At 39.8% G+C, this 25,693-nt stretch overlaps 1 protein-coding gene across 1 annotated transcript; it reads left to right on the forward strand.

The window, feature by feature from the left end:
• The first annotated feature begins 6 nt into the window (after window positions 1-6).
• MAML1 (mastermind like transcriptional coactivator 1) lies at window positions 7-24,910 on the forward strand. Its single transcript, XM_026858230.1, has 5 exons — window positions 7-63; window positions 9,739-11,151; window positions 14,319-14,588; window positions 18,305-18,419; window positions 20,502-24,910. The coding sequence occupies exons 2-5, from the start codon at window positions 9,889-9,891 to the stop codon at window positions 21,491-21,493; spliced, it is 2,640 nt and encodes an 879-aa protein (XP_026714031.1). The 5' UTR covers window positions 7-63; window positions 9,739-9,888; the 3' UTR covers window positions 21,494-24,910.
• The last annotated feature ends 783 nt before the right edge of the window (window positions 24,911-25,693 follow it).

The following is a 25,693-nucleotide window of genomic DNA, read 5'->3' on the forward strand; positions in this document are numbered from 1 at the left end:
AACGGCCTGGACGCCGAGGCGGCGAGCGGCGAGCAGCACAGCCGCAGCAGCACGTTGATCGCGGTAAGGGGCCGGCCCGTTCCCGGTCGGGGCCTGGGGCGGTCGGGGCGGTGGAGGGAGCCGGCGGTCGGCGTGGTTGTGCCCGGCTGGCACCGTGACCTCTCCTCTGGAGCTGGCACCGGATGGGGGAAAGAAAACGCTCTCACGGTTGGTGTGATGGCTTGTGGTGGGAGGGCTGAGGTTGGTGCTGCTTTGCCGAGCGCTCGTGTCTGCTCTGTTAAAACTTTGCAGCTGATAAGGGCTGGTTTATTTTCTCGCTCGTTACCTTGGCGCGCTGGAAGAGTACATATAAATTGCTGCCTGTTGAGGTAGGAATGGGGGGTGGCTGTCTGTGATGGTTGCAGTCATTCGGAGTAGCGTTTTTTTGGATCATGTGTCTGGCTAGTTCACCTAAAATCTCCCTTCACAAACTGTCAGAGAACCATTAAAACTGCGGAGGGGTTGGATTTTTTGTTTGCTTGCTTGCTTATGACTTTAGGCTGTCAGGGCATAGTGGAGTCACTTGGTAAGGACGTGCTTATTACTGAGGGGGGATTTTTAAGACAAATAATGTGCCTATTAAATCTGGTATTGGAAAGAATTTCAGTGGAAAGGCAGCTGCTTATTTGCCGCTCGGTCTAGTGGGTGTGAACACTATGGGAATCCCACTCCACCCATTAAAAACTGGATTAGCTCAAAATCTTAATGTTTCTCTGGCTTCTCTAGCATTTCTGGTTGTCAGGATATATTCATACAGCCCTGTTTGTATATCAAGATAGCTATTGCTTAACTTATTCGGAGCTCTTGAAATATACTGCTGTGTACTAATGTGTCAGTAATGTAGGTTACTAGGATAACTTCTTAAAGGTTTCCTGTCGTTCTTAAAACCAGGTATTTCTAAATGGTGGCCTGCATGAAAATGATACAGTGCTGCTCTTTAATGCCTTTAAAAGGGAATACTTGGATTAAACTGAGATATTTCCAGGTTAACATACAGATTAAATCATATTTTTAAGATGGTGTGAATGTTTGGTCAGGTTGGAAGCAAAGGAGGATGTGATCCTCTGCTGTCTTGGACTTCATTTAGTTACAGTTTTTAAAACAGAGTCATGATAGAGATGATTTTATACTTTGGTATGACTGGACATAATGTTAAATAGTGAAACATAGGCACAGCAATGTCAGCTTTAATGTAACTCGCACTAGACAGCACGCGTGCAGCTTGTAGTGTTTGTTGTAGATACTGAAAATGTGAATGATACTGACAGTGTTACTCAGCTGAATTGTTTCTGTTCTTGCTAATATACATATGAGAATCTAGGACATACTGACTTTTCTGAAGACTAAAATACTTGTGACACAGTTAGAGCACTTCAGATGGTTGTTAAAGAGTCTTTGAGGAAGAGAGGAGACCTTGTGCATTCCTGACAGCAATTCAGTAAAAGTTTCCGGGTAGCTGTTGTTTTAGTAGACTGGTCTTGAATGTAAACTTGTGTCAGAATAAAAATGACTCAAACTCGTATTTCATTAGCTGAAGACTTGGTGGGATTTCTATTTATTTCCTGTCTGGGCTCTAAGGCTTTTTGCATATGGGGCTCTATCCATTAATAATGCCTATTTTTGTTACACACAGAGCTCTTTAGCATGTCAAATCCTGTTGCCACTACACGTCTTCATATCGATCGTCTTTAATTCATTGGTGGTGTTTCTTCTAAATTGCTGTGGATGTGGATTTGATCTAATCAGCATCCATTCTAATGAGGACTCTCAACAGCAGTGAGGTTCTGAAATACGCTGCACATCTGGGGAAGCCCTTCTTGTACAGGAAGCTGCTGCCAGTGGCCAATTTACACAACAGAAGAGGGTTTTAGTGTATGAATGACTCTTCCTCGTGCTGGCCTGCTGTTTCCTTCCTAGGATACATGACTGTAAGCTTAATTGCAGCTGCTGACTCATCACCTCGTTACTAGGGTATAAAGTTGCTTTGCTTAGTAATTCAAGTTTTGAAAAACAACAACAAAACCCCTCTGCTGCTAACTTAATTCCTTTGGTGCAAAAGGTACCTCTGTAGGTTGGTATTTTACCTCTAGCAATCATGTAGCTGTTATCAAGACCAAGCATGTGCTTTGTACAGGAAGGACGTGGGTTTGGTTTACAATATTCAGTAAAGTTTGGATGAACACCAAAATTATCTTGCTTTAAAATATCCTGGATGCATTCCTTTCAAAAGAATGCTGCTAGATTAGTGAAACATGCATTATATCAGCTATCACTGCTGTTACAATCCAGAGGTTTCCATGAAGCTGCATATGAATCTTCTCTTGAAAACTGGTACTTTGTGTTGGAAGTTAATGAAAGATTAATTTTGATCCTTGAAAAAGAAAGCAACTCATGTAAAGGTAAAGGGTTTGTGGTCTAGCATCAGAGAGTTTGTAGTAGAAGGACGTGAGCTGCACTGCCACAAGTGTGAACAGTGCACAGTGTGTGCATGCACTCCCAGGTGCTCTACTTAAGAGCATTTTCTTCAAATTCAGAATAGTCATGGGGAACAAGATAGTGCTGCCACTTCCTTCTTAATGTCCTGATGACTTTTTTCATGTAGCCAACATCAGATATTTTCTTTTCCATTAGTTTTTTTTCCTCTGTTTTAGAGACTGAAGTTGGATGGGTCTTGCTTACAAACAGAATTAAGGGGTAGATTCTTCCTTTGTTTTCTTACTAAGCAGCTCTAAAATTTGAGCCGCAGAAACCGAGATAATACAATATTGATACAGAAATAACTTGGATGATTTCTGCACCATGTAGGCCTGTCCTTCATTTGAGGAAAAAGATTAAAAACTTACTAGTTACCTATTTTTTTTAAAAAAATGAGACAATTATTTAATGGGAAAGTCAAGTGTTAAAATTTACTTCATGTTTCTGTTAAGATATTATTAAGACTGTGTTCAAAGGAGAAGATGCTTCAAGTTTGGATGTAGTCTGCCGTGTTAATTTTTTATTTTTGAGAAACAGGAAGTTGGGAAGCGACAGGGCTTGTCCCCTAGATCATTTTTTCCTCTTTGCTAGGTTCTGATTTGAGCAAGTTCATTCTAATAATGCTGTTTAAACTCTCTGCAGTAGAAAGGTTAGCTTCCTGTATTGCTCTGATAGACTATAACATACTGTGTTGCTGAGCTGAACAGAAAGTGTTTCATTGGCATGTGAATGAGGAGAATGGCAAAACCTGGATTTTCATCTCCACTCCTTGTTTTATGATGTGGTCTCTTGGAAGGAGACCTGCTCCCTGTTTCTTACTGATTTTTTTTTTTTTCCCCACCTGAGAGCAGTTGTTGTGTAGATGGCTTGCTTTGTCTGGGACTGCCACAAAACCACAAACAGTATTTCTGGAATGGGCAGAGAAGGTCTAGTCAGCAGCCTGTCTTGGGAATGCTTTGTGTTAAAGCTGAAGAGCAGATCAGCATTTATTTGGGAGCGATAGAAGTTTTTACATTAATGATAGGTAAGTTCTAATTTAAGTGAAGGCACCATATAAAAAGTTCTAAAATAAATTTAAATATAAGGAGAGCAATGCTATGTTTCTTGGTTGAAAAGACTTAAAGTAATAAATTAAAGGGAATAGATTGCCTGAATTGTACTGACAAGCAGTAATAACATTCCACTAATGAAGCTCAGGCTGGTACACTAACAATTCAGAAGACCTCACTTTTGTTTAAGCTGTGGTATAGGGGTGTTAAATTGTGAAATTATGTTTTACCACAAAAATAGCAAATTATTTCCATGTATTTATACATAAGTATAGTGCACTGTAGTCTTGCCACCGTTGTTTGTTTTTGCTGACAAGTCTGATAGTTTGTTGCCCAACAACTCAGACAGGTTTTTCTTTGTCTCCTTTTAATTCTGTGTGAGGTATTGTTGTATGTTTGAAACATTTCCCTTACTAGATTAGTTAGATATGCAGAGATGCTTCCTAAATTGTAAGGGTCTGGGAGTGACTGAGCTGCTGCTGCTGTTTAAGTTCAAGTGAGGTGGAAGATCCAGCACTGCAGCTGAAGGCACAGCAGTTTTTTTGATTCAGCAGAACAATTCCTGTAGCAGAAGCTGCCCCTTGTGACTAATGCAGGCTTTGGATATTTATAGACGTTCATATCCACAGCCCTTCTTCACTCCAGCAGGCAGTCACCCAAACACAAAAGTCTTCTGGAATTAAAGTAAAAGTCAAAATTAAAATTAGTCCTGCAGTTTGGTTCTGACAACACAATGGAATGCAGGAACACATTGGGTAATAAAATCCTTTCCTTGCAGGGGGAGTGTAACTTTGGAAGCTGTGGATAGATGCACAATAAATGGGGAATTCTTAGCATGTCATGTAGTCAAAACGTTACGTTTTCTGTCCAAAATTCATACACCACAATTTCTGATACTTGCATTGTTGTTCCAACTTAAGAGGTTGTCCTCTTTCTTGGTTCTGTCCTTGGCCAGGCAGGAGAGGAGAATCTGTGTTTACAGAGGACCTACTGTAAGCTCTGGTTCATGGAAGCTTATCTGTGCTGCAATACTACTGCTTCCATGGCAGAAAAACGAATATATTCTATTTTGGTTTCCCCTTCTAGGTGAGAATGCTGGTATCTAGCTAGGAGGCGTATTGGAACTACATTTTTATTGTGCTTCTAAAGTAATATAGTATTTCTTCTTTGAAAATGACCAGCATTATACTTTCTCTTGCTGGTATTTCATGACATGTAGACATAACTTAAACCTGAGACTGAAATGTTAAACTTATTCCAAATAACATAAAAAAAAATTAAAGTTCTATCAAATCCTGTAAGAGTATTTTTAATCTCTGCAACAGATGCTTAAAAAACCTAAATAAGAACAGCCTAAAAGGCACAGTGTAAAATACGTTTTTTAAAAAGTTTTGTTTCTGCCACGTTCACTAGAAAAAATAAAGCTTGCATGAAGTTTCTACTTTTTTACATATATAAAAAAATACTTACTGTCCTGTTACTGGATGTAAAGTGTAACAAACTACTGGATTTTTGCAAAAGTAGTTTAGTTGACTGTCCTCAGCATAGAAATTCTGCATTATGAAGGATTTCTCGCTTTCACGTGAGCAATGTGAGCTAAACTTTCATGCTTGTTAAGTTCTAACATGTTGAATTGTCATTGGTTTCAGATTATTATCTAAAATTAGTTTCATGTATTGAGTGTTTCACACTGATGTTTTGATTCTTGGAAAAATCTTTTTCTCCTAGAATAAAACCCCACATCAAAAAACCCAGAACGACTTTTTGCCACTATTTGATCAGTGATTCATGCCCCTTTCCCACCAAGGAAGGCAGTAACAGAGCACTGCACTGGACTCTGAAGTTTTGACCTCTGCCAGTGCTAATAGAAAAGCAGCAGAGGATGTTTTAAAGCTTTTCAGTTTCTTCTTGTTGGGCTTCCATGGTAGTTTGTGAACAGCTTTTATGAAGTCTGCCAACTTTCTCCTGCAGTAAGACCGCAGTATGGCTGAGCATCATTGTGGTAAAACTGGTGGGTTTAAGACAGAGATTGAATATAGCTTATCAAAATTATTTGTGTGCCATCCGTTTTCTGATGGCAGCCTTGTCATTTGGCTGGGCACGCATCCATCTCTGGCATTGTGGTCCTGTGTGCTAGTCAAGTACAGCGTGTATGTACTGTGAATTGCATGGTCAGAGGCTGCTTGTGTTGGACACCCCTTTTGTTGTGATGGATGACACCTGGGTTTTATCGGTTTGTGCTCCTCACATGAGTCCACAGCTATGCCTGACTTGTGTGCTCCTGCCAAGTCAGTGTGCTTGTTACCATGTTGAGAACCGTCTGTTTTGCTCACGTGAATAAAATGCAGCTCTGATGATGTGATGTGGAGGAGGTGCAGCCTATGGCCCTTTAGAGGCTCTTTGAGAAACTGTCCTGTCATGGGCCAAAGGACTGGGGCCTGCTTACAATCCCTTTCTTTGCACTGTTCCTATATTGGTTTAAATACTTTGAATAAATGCTTTTGGGGTAATACTTTTAGGCAAAGCTAAATAGCAGAGATCTTAGAGGTTCATCTTTTGTTGGGAAGTTGGGTAGGCTGAGAAAATGGGAATGCACTTTGTATTTGATCTTGTGGTGATGGAAAGGATTGGCTTGTGTGTTACAAATGAAATTGGTTGATTCTGCTAAGAAAACCATGGACAGCATATCAGAGGGCCACTGTGCTTACAGAATGACAGTGGACAGTAAAATTAGACCTAAAGGGATTTTCCTAGTGAGAAACAAATTATGCTTTGCTTTGTCAGGTTGTGTTTTGTTGTTGGGGTGGTTTTGTTTTTTTTGTTTTACTTTTGGCAGAAGAGAACAGGTTTTTCTTGCCTTGAGAACTCTGTTGGGGCAGCTTGATATGTAGATAGCTTGCAGTCTGTCTTGTATCTCATATGCTCCTTGTTATCCCCTTCCCAATTATTTGGATAGACACTAGTTGGGGAAGAACCGACTTTACTATTTCTTTTTCTGTTAGGAAATCAAGAGCTGAGATGGTGTGTAAGAAATATAAGAAAGCAATTTCAGAACAGAGAGTGGCAATATTTGCAAGCTAGTTATATGAATGTATTTGAGAATTTCAGGTTCTGTTACTCAAAATTAAACATGAGTAGATAGAAGGTATCGGTATATGTTTCTGATGGTAGAGGAGAAGGAACCTTTAACTTTTGGCTCTGACGAATTTTTACAGTGCTGTCTTTTTCTGAGAGAGGAAAGGAGGTAGAAAATGGAACAGTGTTCCTAGGTGGTTTTAAGCTGTTTGGCTGGCTGTATTGTAGATGGCTAACTACATTAGTATAAATCTCAGTGTAGACTTACTGCCACAATATTCAAGTGAGATTTTTAATGTGAAAAGTGAACTAGGGTACAAGTGTAGTTGGTGAATAGCTTCTAAAACTCGGAAGTTAGGTGTCTCAGTTATGAGCTAGGCTCAATCTTTTGTGATACAGATGGAAGATAAGTAGATTTTCTTCTTTCCTATGTGTCTGTTGACTGTCATATACAGGTAGGATGTCTTTCAAATAATCTTAGCTTTAGCTGATGTGAAACAAGGCTGGAAGTAGTCACTCCCAAATTTTATGTTCTTAGTGAATTTATTAAAGTTTTTTTCTTTAATCTTCATTTTTTACAAAGGACTGTAGTTCTAGGTGTAAGGAGGACTTTTTTTAGAGCAACTAAAGTCAAGATGTCACTAAGGATCAGATATCTGAGTTTTACGACTGTTAAAACCCAGATAGATGGGAAAGCTCCTATGTGTTTTTACTGACAGAAGGAGGCTGTGGTGGATATTGGGGGTCTGTATCTTTTGCTAGACTACAGTAAGTGTAGCTTATAAGCATGGATAATTTAATTTTAGACTAGTTAGCTGCGTAGATGGATATGGTAAATGGTGTAGTACAGTAGCAAAGATTGTAGGGCAGATTAATTTCTGGAATATTTGTCCAGCAGCCCAGGTGGGTTTTGCAGCCTGTGAAGAGCTGTGTGCAATTACAGCTCTAGTGCTACAGAAAGCCTAGTTGCCTCGAGTTGTTTATATGAATTACAGTTACAGCAGTGACCCCAGTGGGCATACATTCTGTTTCAACAGATAAATTTGCTTCAACTATGAGAAGAGTTTGTTCAGTGTACAGAACTAAGTTGTTACTTGTATGTCAGTTTTCAGGGAGTGTGTTTTTCCCTAATGATTTATAATTCGGGAGGATTCATTCCCAAACTTTGAGAGATTGACTCATTGTACGACCTTGGGCAAGTTATGCACCTTGAGCTTCGGTTTTCCCTGTTGGAATATTAAGTAAACAATAGGAAACCTGCTGAAAGACAAATGTTGTGATTGAGCTGAGGCTTCCTTGCTTTCTGTTGTTGCCTTTTTACCAAAAAGTGTATTTCCATTATTCTTTCAAGTTGGTATTTGAAAAATTCACTCCAGACCTGCTACTCCAAGCTGTAGACCTGATGTTCAAATTAAGAGAATTCAAGTTCCAGCCTCCTCTCCAAATGTACACCTCACCTCATCCTACCAGGTCTTCTGCTGATCTTGCTACTTTGCTGCTATTTCCATGAACCATCTAGAAAATCGTAGTCACCAGAGAAGCTGCAGTCTATCCCTTGGATAAAAATAAGATTTTGCTGCTACCTATCCAAGCATTAAACAAATAGTGTTTTTCCCAAAGATCAGCTGCTAACTGTAGACAGTTAAAAAAAACCCTACAACAATTAATTGAGCCAGTCCTTCTGTCCTTAAATCAAAGAATGCTGTTGCCCAGGCATGTGCTATAAAATTCTTCTGATAATTTATGCTGGCTCTACATACAACCTCTTGCTTGAGTGCTGAGATCTTGAGGTTTCCCCTGTTTGTTCTTGGATGAGACAGTTTTCCCCAAGGGTGAGTGGACTGCATTGTGGAGACTGCAAGTAATACTAAAATAAGCATAGTTGTCTTGAGGTTGGTTTAATGAGCTGCTTCTCTGCCATCTGAGAGAACTGTTGTTCAGTGAACCACGCTTCAGACGGGTGGCTCTTTGTGGGGATTCTCCTCGTGTGTCCTGCTGAGACATACAGGTCAGGGAACCTGAAGGGAGCTTTTGCTCTTTAAGTGGACTGCTCTGTTGGAGCAGGGTCTGCCCTACAGGTTTGTCTGCGTTGGTGTAGAGTTCCAGCACGAGCAAAGCACAACTTTTTTTTACAGAATGCACCTGAGGGAAGGAAAAGTTTATAGTCAGCTTTGATGTGTGCATGAATTCTGTTTTCAGATGTTTTTGAGGTGAGTGGAAAGAACTTTATATTTGAAAGAATGCTGCCAGGAAAGAGAAGTTGAACAAAGGCTCTCGAAGTCTGCTTGTAAAACTTGCTGTACCCTTTGGTTGCTTCTAGGTGGCACTACAAGAAAAAGAATATGTGCGTTCACTGGCTGTGAGAAGCCAGCTGTCGAGCTGGTTGGGGCTCTGGTGATCATAGTGCAGAGGAGCAGCTGGCAAATAATCTAGGAAAAAGGAGGAAAGGAATAAACTTACTGTGCCTGGGATAGAATTGGCTGAACTCTGAATTGCATTTTACATAGGCGTGAAACTTAGTGACAAACTGGTTTTGCTTTAGTGCCAGAAATGTGATTGTGTACAAAACTTACATATGTAGTTCTTTTCCAAAAATTATAATCACAAGAGAAATGGTTCTCTTTTTCTCTAAATATTTAAATGTGAGACTGCTTCATAAAGGAGTCCTACAAAACGATTATACTGTGTATACAAGGGCCAGATAAAATACAGGTTTTTATTCTCATCTAAAATTTGAATCTTTACCTGCTATAGTATTTTTCATTTTAAATAGGAAAAAATCATTACATATTCCAATTCATGACCATTTCTCAACTTTTTGTTGTCAAAGTATATGGCAGCTTTTGGTTTTGTTTGAAGGAGGGGGCTCTGTTCAATACAGTACATATTTTTGAAAGTTTATCCTAAGTGATGATAGTGAGGAAGTCATCTCATGTGATGACTTGTAAAACAAATCTTATCAAAGCAAAGACATAAACTTTTTTTTTAACCTTTTTTTTCTAAAATATTTTATTCAAAGCTAGACAATGTTCAGGTAATAAATAAAAATCCTGATCTATGAAACATAAAACTAAATAACGAAAACCTTCCTTTTTTTCAGCAGCTCCATGAGACTGTGAAAAGAAAGCTTGATAGTGCTGCTTCCCCTCAGAATGGAGACCAGCAGAATGGCTATGGTGATGTATTTTCTGTGTCCAAGAAACTGCGTCGTGATGATGGTCTTGGTGGAGTGAGTGGTTCTTCCAATGGAATGCCTCCAGTGTCTCCACTCCATCATCTTGACAAGAAATCTGTCAGCGGAGATACCTTACAACTTAACGGAAAACATCCGATGGGGCTAGATGGCATCACCAAGAAGTGTCTTCCAGATTCCAGCCTGCAAATGAATGGAGGTGGTGATGCTGATGACTCATTTCCTCTGAGTTTGAACAAAGAGCTGAAGCAGGAGCCTGTAGATGATCTTCCATGTATGATTGCTGGAGCAGGGGGTTCTATATCTCAGAATAACTTGATGCCTGATCTTAATCTTAATGAGCAGGAATGGAAGGAACTTATCGAGGAGCTTAATAGATCAGTGCCTGATGAAGACATGAAGGATCTCTTTAATGAAGACTTTGAAGAGAAGAAAGATGCAGATTCTTCAAATTCAGCTGCACAGACTCCATTGCCACAAGATATTAACATAAAGACTGAGTTTTCCCCAGCACCCTTTGAACAGGAGCAGATGGGATCTCCCCAGGTGAGATCCGCTTCATCAGGTTCAGCATTTATTGGTGCTGCTTCTGTACCTGTAAGTGCTGCTTCTCCAGCAGTTGGTAGTTCTCAGGCTATGTTTCAGCCTTCCAGTCAGTCAATGACTGAAAATCCTAATCAGCCCATGATGCAGGCATCAAACCACTCTCAGAATGTCCAGAGGCCTCTCCCCAATGTGTTGTTACCTGGGAAGGGCGCAGGAAGTGCCAAAGAAATGTCTTCTGCTCATCAACTTCAGCAGATTGCTGCTAAGCAGAAGAGAGACCAGATGTTGCAGAACCAGCAGCAAGCTTCACAAGTCCACCAAACAAATCAGATGTCTACGTGGCAACAGTCTGGGCCTTCTCATAGTCCACTGGCTGTCCCATATAATATGGAAAATCCCACCAGCCCATCGGTTTACCAGCCAGACTTCAACAATCAGAAACTCATGATGCCTAATATGGGAAATAAAAGCTCACCAAGAGCTGGAGGCAATTACCATGTGAACATTTTGGGTCATCAGCAAAACAGCTTGAATCAGAACCCTGTGAATAGTCAAGGCTCTATGCTAGACTATGGGAACACCAAACCTCTTTCACATTACAAAGCAGAATGTGAACAGGGGGTAACAGTACCGGGTCAGAACAAGACTCCCATGTTGGCATACATACAACAGCGCCAGCAGCCACCCCTGTCTCACGTGAGCGATGACCAGAATGGGATGATCCTGTTGAAACCCAAGTCTGGAAACATTGCCTACCGACTACCGCACAGTCAGGTGAATGTTCTGAGATTTCTTACCTTTGTTTAGCAGCAGATTTAAGGTTTTGCAAGACGGTGTTGGGTAGGTGAGGCTAGAGTATAGGTTACTTGGTATTGTTTCCAAAACAGTCGTCACATGATTTTAAAGAAAAAATGATAATGTGCAATAAGCTGAGACAAGAATTAAGAACTCTGTTTTCCACCGGGGAGTTTTTAATACTCTGTTCTAGGTCATGTGGTGATGTGTGATTTCCAGCTTAATATACTTTGTGGGCAACAAATTATGTCACGCTTCATAGAAGCTTCTACTTAGAGATAAATAGATGCTTTGTAAATTTTTGCCTAAAATAACTCACACAAAACTGTAGTGTTAAACAGTGTTCTCAAAGAAGCTTTGATTTCTTTACCTTCTTTTTAGTCTCTACTTGTGTTAGAGTTGGCTTACTATAAAAAGCCATGCCTTCGGTTGCTTCTATTTTGAAGAGAGCTGGAAGTGGGGGCTGCATTCCTGATTCTTGGGTGTTCCTTGGGGATTTTTCAAATCTGAGAACTTACTGGTTAAGGCTCCACCTGGACTTGTGGAAAGCTTTTGACACTGTCCTGCATGATACCAAAGAGCGGTGACGAGTGGCGTTCTCAGGGGTTGCTGTTGCGGCCAGCACTGTTGGACGGTGGGATTGAGGCACCCTCAGTAAGCCGACAACGCCAAGCTGTGTGGTGCTGTTGACGTGCTGGAGGGAAGGGATGTCATCCAGAGGGACCTGGACAGGCTGGAAAGGTGGGACTGTGTGAACGTCATGAAGTTCAGCAAGGCCAAGTCCTGTACATGGGTCGCAAGCTGGGTGGTGAGTGGATAGAGAGCAGCCCTGTGGAGAAGGATTTGGTGGAATTGGTGGATGGAAAACTGACTGTGAGCCAGCAACATGAGCTCACAGCCTAGGAAGCCAACTGTGTTGTGGGCTGCATCAAGAGCAGTGTGGGCAGCAGGGCGAGGAAGGGGATTTTGCCCCTCTGCTCTGGTCTCATGAGACCCAGCAGTGCTGTGTCCAGCTCTGGGGGCACCAACGTCAGAAGGACACGGACCCGTTTGGGTGGGTCCAGAGGAGGCCACGAAGATGATCAGGGGGCTGAAGCACCCCCCTGTGAGGGCAGGCTGAGAGAGTTGGGGGTTCAGCTGGAGAAGAGAAGGCTCTGGGGAGACCTTAGAGCGGCTTCCCAGTACTTAAAGGGCTACAGGAAAGATGGGGAGGGACTTGTTATCAGGGCTGTAGGGATAGGATGTGGGGTAATGGTTTTAAACTGAAGGAGTGTAGATTTAGATTAGATGTAAGGAAGAAATTCTTTGCTGTGAGGGTGGTGAGGCCCTGGCACAGGTTGTCCAGAGAAGCTGTGGCTGTCCCTGCACCTGGCAGGGGGGTTGGAACTGGATGGTCTTTAACTTTAAAGTCCCTTCCAGCCCAAACCATTCTATGATTGGGGAAGCACGGGATATAAGAGAAATATATTCGTCTGCATGAAGCAATTATACTTCAGGTTTTTCTGTAAAGGAAAAATCTAAGTAGTGCTTTGTTGTCTTACATATACCTGATACTACAGTTATGCTGCAGGTGAGAATTCATGTAGCAAATGAAGGTATAGACTTGTTGGGATTCTCTGACATGTGCCTGCAATGCACATACTGGAGGGCTTGTTGAGTCTTTGTTATAAGGATTAAAGCTTCTCTAGGAAAAGCTGTTGGAGATCCAACTCTAGTCAAGTGTTTCCTCAACAAAACAAAAAAACCCACGAAAAGATCTGATTAGTCTGTGATAAAGACCACACTGATACACACAAGAAAAATCTGAGATCAATGTGTACTTTATAAGGCACAAAAAATATTAAACTCTTTAAAAGCTAGCAGAAGTAACAATCTAACAACATTTTGGTGAAAGAAGAAGGGTAGAGAGGACTGTATGTCACCATCTCCCTCCTCACTGAATAACATGAGGGTGACCTTGCATCTACGCTGCCACACTTGCACTGAATTAACAGAAATACTAATGAAGGCTTCTGGAGAATTTCTCAAAAGCTTGCATATAGAACAACTTAGCACAGCATTACCTATGTTTGGCTCATGATTTCTTATGAAACTGCAGAGAGTGAGACCCAACAGCCAAACCCATCAGCTGAATTTTCAACTTGAAAGTAATATTTGTTTGCATAATTAGAGATGAGGCTGAACTGTGCCTAAAAATTATTAAAGTTGTCAAATTTCAAATGGATTTGTTGGTACAAAGAGGACAGTATCATCTCTTGAATGTTAATTGTTCCATGTTACTGTTGCCTGTCCCAAGTTCCGATCTCTAAAAAAACCCAGCATTTAGAAAAACTAATAATAACAGTCTTTTCTGTAGTAGTAGTTTTCTTTGTGGAATGTAGTGATGGTTGGATTGCTGGAAAAATATGTTAAGACTCATTTTGATCAGTGATAGCCCTCTTCCCCTTCACCTGCAAATTGTAAATACTCTTGATGATAAAAAAACTTGGAGAGGCACTTGCTGAATTAAATATTGACAGAAGAGGCAGGATTTAAATAAATGTTTTGTATAATGACAAATTAAAATGTAGTATTTGAAAAGCTGCTACCAAAGTTCACTGAAGCTGGTGTGTTTGAAGTGCTGTTTGTAACACCGTTTCTCTAGCTGAGCAGAAGTCACTTGTTTGAGCTGGGCTTTGGGAAGTACTTTGAAGGTAAAGCCTCTCTTCCTAAATGTTGTGGAGTTTCTGACCTTAACTCCAAACTGTCACTTCTGTGTCTGGCACTTTATATTTTCAACTGTCTGCAATTAGCTGAACTGGAAACTATAATCACACTTTGCCTTTTTCATTACAAGCTTCACAAGTGAAGAAGCAGTTGCGTGAAGATGACAAAATATAAAGAACTGATCTAATTTTTATTAGGTAGTGTAAATGTACAGAGAAGCAATAACTGACAATTTCTGTTTTTTTGAGATGGGTTATGATTTCCCTCCCTGTGCAAACTTTGTTTATATCTTCCTTATCCTGAAAAATGAGAAAAATAATACAAATTATGGTTATCACCATGAAAGAGCCTTTGATCATCAGTATAACTACTTAGTGTTTCTAAATTTTGGAGGGCTAACCTCTTTCTGTAACTCATGCCACTTTTTCTATATTCTGCAGGATCAAAACCCTTCTCCTAATGTTCCTCGTGTTCCCGTTTCTGTCCCGGGCCCTGGCGTGGGTGCCCAGGCTCCCAACGTCTCCATGGCAGGTAACCACAGCAACCCACCTTATCTCAGCAATCAGCAGCAAGCAGCAGTGATGAAGCAACACCAAATGCTGATGGACCAGCAGAAGCAGAGAGAGCAGCAACAAAAGCACTTGCTCATGGAGCAACAGAAGCAGCAATTCCTAATGGAGCAGAGGCAGCAACATCTTCTGGCTGAGCAGGTGAGAGGGGCCAGCAGTCCTTTCTTCTTTGCACAGATTTGCTTTGGTGGATGAAACAGAATGTGAGATTTTGTTGAACAGTTGTTGCAGTACAAAAGAAGGATATAAACTGCAAGGTGCTTTGGTATCACAAGTATAATTGCTTTTTTGTGTTTGTACAAAAGTAACCCAAACACATAACACTTGATTACTGAGACTTATTTTCTCTGTTGTTAAAAGGCACTGTGGTGAATGAAAAGAATAAAATAGGTAGAATTGTGTAGTAGAAAATACAAGACAATACCTACATGGAGAGAATGTATCATAGCACAAATGGTGTAATTCTTTGTGAAAGAAAGCAGGCAAATGGAATCAGGGCAAAAATAAAAGGTTGGGATACTATTGACGTGTTCTGTAGAGCTTTAAAAGTGGAAGCAGTGAGCAAGGTACTCTGTAAGCTCATTGTGCTTTCTGCCTTTCTTCCCTGTGAGATCCATAGCAGTTCATGTTTCAAATTTTAAAACATCTTTCACTTTATTTGGGGAAAATAACTAGACATCTGCATCCATCTTAGCCTGCCAAAAGAGTTTAACTGCTGTCCATCAGACTGCAGAAAGCTGCTTTAACCTCTCTCTGGGAAACAGGCTCCTTGTGTGAACCTTTCTAAGCTTTAAACCTTTTCCAAGTCCTTCATCTGGGAATCAGCCCAAAGGGCCTTATTCCTGTCATTGGTGTTTTTCTGCATGTTTAAATGTTCATGTAGGTGTGTTCCAGGTACTGGCACTGTACATACAGAGAAATTATCAATATCTGGTATGGAAGAGGGGGAGGGTGAATTTTCAAAGAAGGCTTAAGACCAAGGGAGAACCTGGTATTCAGATCTTCTGGAAAAAGTGTAATGAACTGTACTGCTGAAAAGCTTTGTCTTTGAAGATAATGGGGGGAGGGAATAGGCACAGAAACGGTTGTCTTTGAGGATAATGGGAAAAAAAAAAAAGAGCCAGTGTTTTAATGCGGAAAAAAAAAAAAAGGTGAACTGCATCTATCCCTGAAATTTAAAGGAATATTTAATAATAAAAAAAAAAAAAAGTAAATGTTCTGGAGTCCTTCAACTAACAGTTGGGAATGTGTGATATCCTTAGTTTTCAGCACTGTTAGAAGCTGATGAATCTCAATGTTCTCAACTTTAAAGCTGGGAGTTATTATCCTACTAGATAGGATTTTCACTGTAATAATAGTTTGGAAAATAGAGGTGGTGAGAAAAGGTCAGGTAATCATTGTGAGGGACATACACACCCCCTTTTTATTGCAGCAACTGTTCATCAGAAGCTTTATTTAAGAAAGAAGGAAATGATACAGTCTCCTCTGAACTGAAAATATTGAAAGTCCATTTTGAGGGGAAGTGTGTAGTAGGATCTGCACTATTGTGTAGCTGTGGCTGTGCGAAGTCTTAGCGAATAACTTTTTTTGATCACCTGGAGACTTCTGTTAAAATTGAGGACTGGATTGAGGTGACAGAAAAGCTTTGAACCCTTTGGTTCTTGACCCAGTCTAGATAAAATGTAAGAATCTGTTTGGCAGTGTTTTAAAGAAAATTGTATGAATGTTGTTGAAGATACTTTTTTTGGTATTTGGGTAAAAACACAATTTGGGCTAAAGGAGTATCATGGTGGAAATATACTGTCAAAGACTGAAGGACAAAGAATGCCCAAATCATCAATAAAACCGTATTTTCTGTATGAGTTCTGTGATCTATAAAAATATATAAAAAAAAATTACTTTTTAGTGAATCATTCAGTTTTTGAGGACTTGTACATTAATACCAAATGTCAAAAATTACTGGTCATTACTCTCCCAAAATGTTTGTAAACAGATACTTTTTGAAAGAAGGTGAGGAGAAAGGCAATATGGAGTGTTGGCATCCTGCTTGTACTTTTGCACCACTGGTGAATGGGGATTGTTAGAACTCTATGGAGCTCTCAGAGCTGTGGCCCAGTAGTTTTCCGTAGCTGCTGAATGCCGGGGTGGTACATTAACAGGGTGATAAGTAGCATATCTCAAACACAGTGGTTTTTTTTCCCCTACCTATTTGCTTCTGCTTAGTCAGCACATGTTGCTATAGTAAATAAAAATATTTTGAAAATATTTTATTTCTGTCCTAGTTATGGTAACTGCGACTAACACAACTTACAGCTTTGTATAGTGATACTGGGAGTCTGATCCCAAGTGAGGAGCAGCTTTGCTTTGGAGCTGAACAGACTTAGATACTGCATTTGCCACTTTTCTTGGCTTTGTGCTGCCCAGTCAAGCCAGCTCTTGTTACCATTCTAATTTGATATTTATTTCTTTGGATACACGTGATACTGCATGTAGTTTTACTAAAAGATTTCTGAATCAGTTGATCTCTGTTTTGCAGAATTATAGTTTCAGGTAGCTTCATGCCATTCCCTGCCACCTAAAGCTGTCTTCACATTTGATATTCTGCATTTTTTTTTTTTTTTTTCCCCCTTTAAATGTTTTTTTTTCTGAGCGAGGTTCTGCAGCTCTTGGTTTCTCTCAGAACTGTGCCATCTCTTCTTGGCTTCTGTGGTCAGCCTGTTTCAGGTTTGACTGGTCCTGCAAGCAGCAGGTCCTTTCTGTCAAGCAGCCTGCCCTCTTCATTCCTCTGCATGTCTCAACAGCTTCTTAGTTGTAGACATTTCCAAGGATGGTTGTAATGCATGGCTCCCTATTTGTTACCTTGCACCAGTCTTCTTACTGCTTGTGTCCTCACCCCAGTACTCTTGAAAGGGAATTTCTGTCCCCTTCTGTGCTTTGTGTAACTTTTCAGGTAAGTAGGTAGTTGTGCATTGTATCACTACTTCGTTATCGCAGAATTTTAGTTGAAGATACCTGTGGAAGAAGAGCCAGAAATACTTTGCCTGATATGTTTCATGTGGTAGAAGCAGCCTGTTGGCTGTTCACGTTGTCAAGATCTCTATTACTGCATGTACATAGGCTCTTGACGTTCACCTCAAGGATTTAAATGTAATTTTCTCAAAAAGTTTCTAATAGAAAAATTGCTTGTTTATTTTTCAAATGTTTTTTATTGTAAAGTAGGAGAGGTAAGGTTATTTTGAATCATTAGTAGAGTTTGTTTCAATTGATTTGTGCATTGTTAAGAAAATGTTTTGGAACAATGATTACAAAACTTATGTAGCTTCTGTTATAAACTGTTCTGCAGTTTTCCATAATCATCTAGGATGATAGGGTTTGTGTATCTTTTTTTTTCATATTTGAAAACAAGAGCTAGAAAATATTTACATGTGTAATGTTGTTATTTATGACTTGTACTTCAATTTCTAAAGAGAGGTCTAAACCAAATTGATCTGGGGGTAAAGAGCAAAAAAGTGTATGAATTTTTTTTTATATGCACTTGGTTTTGCTCTTTTTGTTGTTTATGTTACTGATAAAAACACAGTTTTTCATGTTTTAAAGGTTTCAGACATGCATTGCAATAACTCCTGTGATGCATGCTGTTGTCCTCTTGTCTCTGAATTCGAAGTCACTCATCAGATTAAATTGACCTGTGTTTGAACCTTGAGAACAAGCGTCTGAAGTGACTTTAAGGCTGCAGAAGCCCCTTTAATTACCAGCTCTGCATAAAAGTATGCTGATAGTTTGTTTTTATCCAAGACGGTCAGCCTTAGAAAAAGCTTGACTTGTTTTCTAATTGTCTTGCATTGGACATGTCTTAGGAGAAACAGCGGCAGCAGCAAGAGCAGCAGCTGCAGCGGCATCTGACTCGACCACCTCCCCAGTACCAGGATCAACCGCAGAATCCATACCAGCAACAGGTTGGACAGTTCACAGGTAAGTAAACATGGCAATTGAAATAATGTCAGAAAAAATACCAGGCATAAAAGCCAAGGTGTCTTCAGATTTCCTGGATTGGGTAGCTTTTAATTAATTTATTACAACATCTCACGTCAGTGTGCCTTAAAACTTTTAGACCTATATTCCGATTCGGTGCAAATTAACAGCTTCCCCTGTCCCAGATACCTGGGACAGTTTATGCTTCTGGTTCTTAATATTGCTTTGGAAATTCTTAATTAAGTACCTTCATTTTTGTAAAGCCCTTTTTATACTACCATTGTCCTTTACAGGTTGTTAATTCTCCTTAATTTTCATGTATTAGGATTCAGGGCTGCTTTTCTGAAGCCTAACATCACTGCTGCTTGTATCTATCACAGGCCCTCATTAAAGAAAAATAAGTGATGTATTATTTCTCTCATCTACTAGAATGAGTTTAAAATTCTCTAATATTCTTATCCCTGCTACCTTTAGAAGGAAATGCAATTTGAATTCTCTTCATAACATGTTAGTGTCCTATCTCGTTGTTTTTGTAGGAGAAGCAGCTTGGTATTTTTTCAGTCTGTTAATGATGATAAATAAAATATGTTGTTACCGTTAAGCTGGAATAGCTTCATGAATGTGGAAGAACTAGAGAACAGTTACCTGAAAAATCCTCACTTAACAGGGCATCAAGAAGACACCTATCTTTTTTCATAAGCACTTTTTTGTGCTCTAGGTTTATTGCCTTAATTTTGTTTCCTTACTCTGTGCTCCCATAGAAATAAATACTGAAGGGAAAAGATGCAAGTAGAAATATGATACTGTCAGAGTGTGGGTGTTCATGACTGTGCAATGTCTAGTAGAGCTATGACTGGCTTTTGTTACTTGGCTGAAAAAACTTGATACCAATACAAAAGGATTGTATTTTAAGTCGTCAGTAGCATCCTTCAAATATTGCACTGAAACATTCTATTCTCCTGCAAATTTTCTACAGAAATACACTAATACATCTGTTAGAGTATGTTTTGCTATAACGAGCATCAGAATTATTAAAATTATTTTCTTCCTTGTTATGATGATTGTAACTTGATTGCATCTTAAATCCTGGTGTGTGTACTACCTTTTCACTGTAGTGTTCCCCTGTAACACTGTTGGTTTTATGGTGTGCTTTGTTGATAATTAATTCGATATAATTTGAATTATATTTGAATATATTTGAATAAAATTATATTTGAATAAAATATGAATTAATACAAAAGAAGAGCCAATATTTCTCAGCCATCTTAGAAGATGAATTTGGCAGCTTTTTGATTTGAAAGTAGAGAAATTACTAGCGTAGGTAAGTTTCCCTTGGTCAACTGTAAGTAGTCAGGAGGGGATTATATGTGTTACACTTCAGTTTTTTTTTTTTTTTTTTTTTTTTTTTTGCATTAAGTAGGGGGCTGTTTCTTCTACAGCTAGCAGCTTTTTTTACTCAGAATTTACAAGAACAAAGGACTCTTCTGTTTGCTGAGAAGACTTATTTTTGCAGATCATCTTGCTTGGTTATCAGCATTAATATGAAATTAACATAATATATTAAAAAAATATACTTGACCAAAAATTTCTGAGAGTTATATAAATAGAAGAAATTTCTGGAATTGGGAAGACAGAGGACCGGAAGCCCTACAGTTGTACAATAAGAAATATACAGTGTATGCATGGAATAACTGACAATGTGTGTGTGCAGTAAGTGGTATTTTTTAACAACCTAGCAAATTGTGCATGCACTTCAAAGTGTGTGTGTATACCTTTGTGCACAAAGAAATATCAGTTCTGCCTTTAAAGTCTTAATTTTTTTTAAATTGATGATGCTGAATTCTTAGAAGTGGTATTCAGATTTTTTAGGACATTGGCATATCTGTGTTTGAGATCAAGGTGGTGGTGTTAACTGGAACAACGATCGATGCCCTTTAATTAAAGTACTGCTGTGTGTTGGTTGCAGAGGCTGGTTTATACAAATGCAGCTGCACCTCTGTTCTTGATTATAGTGTCTACAAGCCTAGCTTGGCTCTTGTTGAACCAAGGTATTTAACGTACAAAATATTTTTTGTATTTCAGGGTCATCTTCAGCCATGCCTGGGGTCAGTAATTTAGGACAGTCTAGCTCCAGTAGTCCACGGATGTTTCCTCAGACCCAGAACATGATTCAGATGGGACCTGGACACAGTTCTGTACCTCCACTCCAGTCAGGCTCCAGTCAGCAGGATCGGGGGGTGACTCAGTATACCAATATGCAAAACATTCAGCGAGGGGGATTATACAACTTGGCGTCTGGTATGACACAGATGGTTCCCCAGCATGCAACTCAAAGTGCCAATGGACAGCCACCGATGCAGAGACAAGGCAGCTTGGGCCAGGGTGCTGCCGTTCCTGCTGGGTATGGGCAGAATACCTTAGCAAACTCAAGTATTTCTCAGCAGCACAATAAAGGTGCACTGAATCCAACCTTATCTAAGCCACAGATGGCAAGAGTACCAGCTGCTATGGGGGCTCAAAACCCATCTTGGCAACACCAAGGTATCCCTAATATTAACAACCAGACACAAGCAAACAGTGGCTTAGGACCATTTACTGCCAGTTCCTCTTTCCACATGCAGCAAACTCATCTAAAGATGGCCAACCAACAGTTTGCCCAAGGAATGCCTCAGGTAAGCCTAAGCACCAGCAGACCGATGACCTCCATGAACGCTGCCGTCTCTGGGCAGATGTTGTCGTCCTCTTTAGGTGCACAGCAGCGGACAAACCCACCTACGCAACAGCAGGTACCCTCACAGCAAGTCTTGCCTGGCATGAACCAGACTGTCCCAGATCTGAATGCTTTCAACCAGAATCCAAATCAGCAAATGCCCAACAGAGGTAATCTGCACTGTAGTCAAGGGTACCCTGTGAGGACAACCAGTCAGGAGCTGCCTTTTGCCTACAGCGGCCAGTCGGGCAATAATGGACTTCAGAACTTAACTGGTGACACAGATCTGATAGACTCTTTGCTGAAAAACAGGACTTCAGAGGAGTGGATGAATGATTTGGATGAGTTGTTAGGAACTCATTAAAATGGGGGTGGGGGGTTTTACTTTTTTAATTATTTCATGAAATATAAACAACACTTGGACCAAAAAAACCTGTGGCATTGAGGAGACTTGCAGGCATTAGAGGTTAATGGTTGGGAAAGGGACTGGAGCTGCTTCTCAATGAGTGTTGATACATGGTGACGGCGCACCAAGCAGGTCTGCAGGAGTGTGCTTTATCTTGGTGTCTCTAAGGAGTCGCACACTTGAACAGGTCAAAAAAATACTCTGTGTGTGTGTCCTAGCCAGCCTTTCAGAAATCTCACTTGCAGTGTTCTAAAATTTAAATTTTTTAATTATTTAAAAATTAAAACAGAATTCCACAGAAATAGTGCAGAAAGAAAGCAAATAGTTGCACAAATTGTGTTTAGGGCTTAGTCTCCTGCAGCTATTACTTGCAATCATTATTTGTTCATAGCTTGACATGCTGTTAGTACTGTCCACCAAACTTCTGACTTCTTATTTGAGAAGAGGCTGTATGCACCTGAGTACGCTTGCAAAATATTTTGAATTGTTTCTTTTCCCCATTGCTGAAGCATGTGCCTGTACTCTCAATAAGCAAGTGATATTTCACAGTAAATATTTCTAGATGCTGGTAATAGATGAAAGAAAGTATTAAAACCTGGCCAGTTAGTCTAGGTAGTCGTCTTAATAGATTGTAGTCTTTTAAGTTGCAGTTTGCACTCTGTTGTAGAGAGGCACAGTTCTTGGCTTACACCTTGCTGTGTTTAAAGGGGGAATTTCTTATGGGAGAACTTTTAAACTATAGTAGGTTTAACATGAATTGTAAAGCCATTTACTTTGCACCTGTTTCTTCATAACTTATTTCCAAAGGTAGTTGTATTTAAATGAAGGCTTTGCTTCATGACAGCTCATCTAGTTTTCTTTGTTGTAAAAAGTAAAACTAACTTTTGAGATCACTTCATTCCCCAAAGTTAGCAGTGACACAATGAGCACAAGACTTTGTCACTTCAGGATAAAAATGAGGAAAAAATAGTTTGGCTGAGAGGTGGAAAGTCCTTATCAGCAATAATAGCACAGGCAGCCTGGGAGAGTGCTTGTATCAGGGTTGCTCCAATATGGAAGTCTCCCCCTTTAAATAATGTTGTGTTTGGATTTTTTTTAAGTACTGGGTTATAAGTTTGATAATCTTTCTATAGACTGGTGGATTTACTTCTTTAATACCCCTTGAAGCAGATGCTGGTTCTTCAGCTCAGCCCAAGGAGACCTCTTATCCATATGTTGGGGTCAGTCCCAGAAAGGACAAAAAACCACAATGGGAACAGCCAGTGTTCCAAAGTCCTTACTTTCTACCAAAAAAAATCCCCTTTCCACCAACAAACCACCTTGCCTTAACCTTTATTTTAAAATGAAAATAAAGTTGTAAGCTTTTGTTTTAAATGCACAAATACCTCTTCCCTTTTAAATCCACTTTATTGGAAAACTCCTTTAAACTTTTGAATCAGACCCAGCATTGTGATTTAAAAGCAATTTCCTTCAACACAGACTGGCTTCTTCAGGAGTTTTCTGCACTGCAGAGGTGTGTGAGAGAGGGTTTTTTCCAGAGTGGGTGAAGGGAAGTGAAGGATAACATTGATTTCAAAGAAGGAAAATATTTTACTGTATCTGCAGCTCCTTTATGAGACAATTTGCACTTTTAAAAACTGCTTTTTAACACTAATACTTTAACCCTTTCCAAATATGCATGGAACATGGTTTGTCCAGCACACTTACCTAGTGTGGATGAATTACGCTCTGTTGAACAGATTTGATATTGTATCATGTTGAACTGTTGCTGAAAGATGTGCATTGATCAGTGGATCCCACCGTTGAATAGTGGATAAAACTTCACTGAAGCAGGCTTAATCCCTCGTAGAGCTTTTGAAAAGATAACATAAAGATTGTCTTTGGATGGGAAGATGAAGGTGTTAGTGACTTTGGTTGTTGACACTTCTGATATTTTCTAGAATAAGTAGATGAGATGCAAATAACTGATGCTAACTTTTCTTATACTGGCAATCTAAGAAAAGAGCTAGTGAGTTTGGTTTACTGTTAAGCCAAAAACTGGTCCAAGGTGAGTGTCATTAGAAGAGTATAGATATAAACTAGCAATGGCAGGGGAAGGAGTGTTTGCTGTATTTTTATTTTTAAGGGTTAACTTTGCACCAGTGTGCCTTCCCTTCCTGTTGGGGGTGCTTGGGACCTCATAATTTCAAGTGACATCCTTCAATGTCACTAGTTTTTTCTCCCCCTTACAAACACTTGAGAGAAATAACAGGGTAGCAGGATTCAGCTTTTCTTTCTTCCCTGTTTAGGTTGTGGTGAAATCTGCTACGTTTTCCAGTAGATTTTGCACACAGAGTTTGTTCTGAATAAGTCAAAACCAGTCCATCCAGTTGTGATTTCTTATTTGGAGGAAAAGAACATCTGCTGTTTGCATTATTACTACCAAAAAAGCAATCCAGCTAAATGTCCAGGAAAAATGCAGATGTACTCTTTCCTCCACTGTTTCTGGAAGCTAAGGTGGATATTGCCCTGCTTGACCAGAGGGTTTGTTCAGGAAGGTATCTAGATTTGATGACAGGGCCTTTTCATGGTACTGTTGAAGTAAAATTAAGGGTGATCCTAGGCAAACTGGCTTAAAATGCCCATCGGTCTTCACATGTGAGCAGGATCCAAATAGCATTTAACCTGATAGAAGAAACAGCCCTCGGTTCTGGTCCCTGTCCGCATAATCCGAGCAGACTGTTGGAAATACGGAATCACTGTAACACAGTTGGAACAGTTCAATGGAAATGGAAATACGGTTTAGATGTACATAGGTGCATGGGTAGGGCTGGGCTTTGCCTGATGCCCTCTAACATGTAGCTGTCTATATATGCACTTGGGCTTTCCATTTGCTGCAGCTTCAGAGCAATAAAATTATATCTCCCCTGAACTGTACCCGGCCAGCCGCCCATGGCTTTATTTATAAACTGCGGTTTTGGTTGGGTAGGAAAGGTGAGAGTGTCACTGTGCAACATCCACTGCCTTCCAAAAACCACGATTCAATTAAAAAGGGTGCTCAAAATTTTGTTATACACATTTCCTTTGTGTAAATAAATGTTTACAATTTTATATTAAAGATTTGAATAAGAGTTAGATCTTCTGACTGTATATTTTTTACTTTTTATAGATTTTAAAACTATAATTCTTTATATATGTGTTTGGGGGGTATTATGGTAAGTTTTATGCTTGTAAATGGAGAACAGTTGAATTTGATGCTAACCTTTATGAATTTTTGTCATTGAAATGTATAAAGAGTCCATTAATCCCCTTATTCTTTTACTACAATTACTGGTGCACACCAAAAAGAAATCCTTCACTTCTGTTTTATCATTATAAAATAAATATTTTGCTAGTGTATTAAACATACATGGTGTGACTTTATACATTTGTGTGAGATGAGCAGAGTTCAGCATTGTTGTTCCTACTGAGACTGTTCCCTTCTTCCCAACACACAATTTTGGTCAGCCTGTTACTAGGGCTCAAATTCTTCTGCTGTGGCTTACCAGTTCTTATGGTTTCAGAAAGTCCATTTAAACAGGCCAGAACTGGATAAAGGCCTTAGAAGACTTTGCTTTGAAAACAAGGCTTTATGCTACAGCCACTGCTTCTGGACTTTTTTTTTTTTTTAAATGCAGTTGTAGACCTCAAGCTAGGAAATATGACTGCAGAGGTGGTTGTTACTAGTGAAAAAGATGTTAATAACTACCGAGACCTCACATGTGCAAAATTGTAGAGTTCCAAAAATATGCTCAGATTCCCTCAAAATAACAGGCCTTAGAGATTCCAACTGATTTCCCCGAGACTTGTAAAAAGACAAAGATTACGTTTGCTTGCTGTAGGCAGATGGTATACACCAAAAAATCCAAACCCAAAATGAGGAACACGTACTGCAAGCGTGAGTTAATGTTTCTGAAAAAGGAACAAAATACTGGCAGCAAGTTGCATGAAGACTTTGGCTTAAAGCTGGTAAGGTCTCTAAGCCACTGCATGGGGCTGGTGGGTTGAAGAGGCTGTGAAAAATAATGGCAAAACCAGGTCTTTCAGACCCTGCTGGATTGTTGAGCCCCTTACGGAGGACACTTAGCTGTCTGTTGGTTAGAAGTAACACAAGGCTCTGTGGCTCCACCAGTGCCCAGA

Source organism: Athene cunicularia, assembly GCF_003259725.1.
Source record: "Athene cunicularia isolate RWA chromosome 13 unlocalized genomic scaffold, athCun1 chr13_part1, whole genome shotgun sequence".
Classification (NCBI taxonomy): Eukaryota; Metazoa; Chordata; class Aves; order Strigiformes; family Strigidae; genus Athene; species Athene cunicularia.

What these genes read in the sequence shown, in the direction of transcription:
- MAML1 (XM_026858230.1), top strand. Translation starts at nt 9,889, where the DNA reads ATGCCTCCAGTGTCTCCACTCCATCATCTTGACAAGAAATCTGTCAGC. An exon ending in ACCGACTACCGCACAGTCAG is followed by an intron (nt 11,152 to 14,318) that starts GTGAATGTTCTG and finishes TATATTCTGCAG; the next exon opens with GATCAAAACCCTTCTCCTAA. An exon ending in ACAGGTTGGACAGTTCACAG is followed by an intron (nt 18,420 to 20,501) that starts GTAAGTAAACAT and finishes TTTGTATTTCAG; the next exon opens with GGTCATCTTCAGCCATGCCT.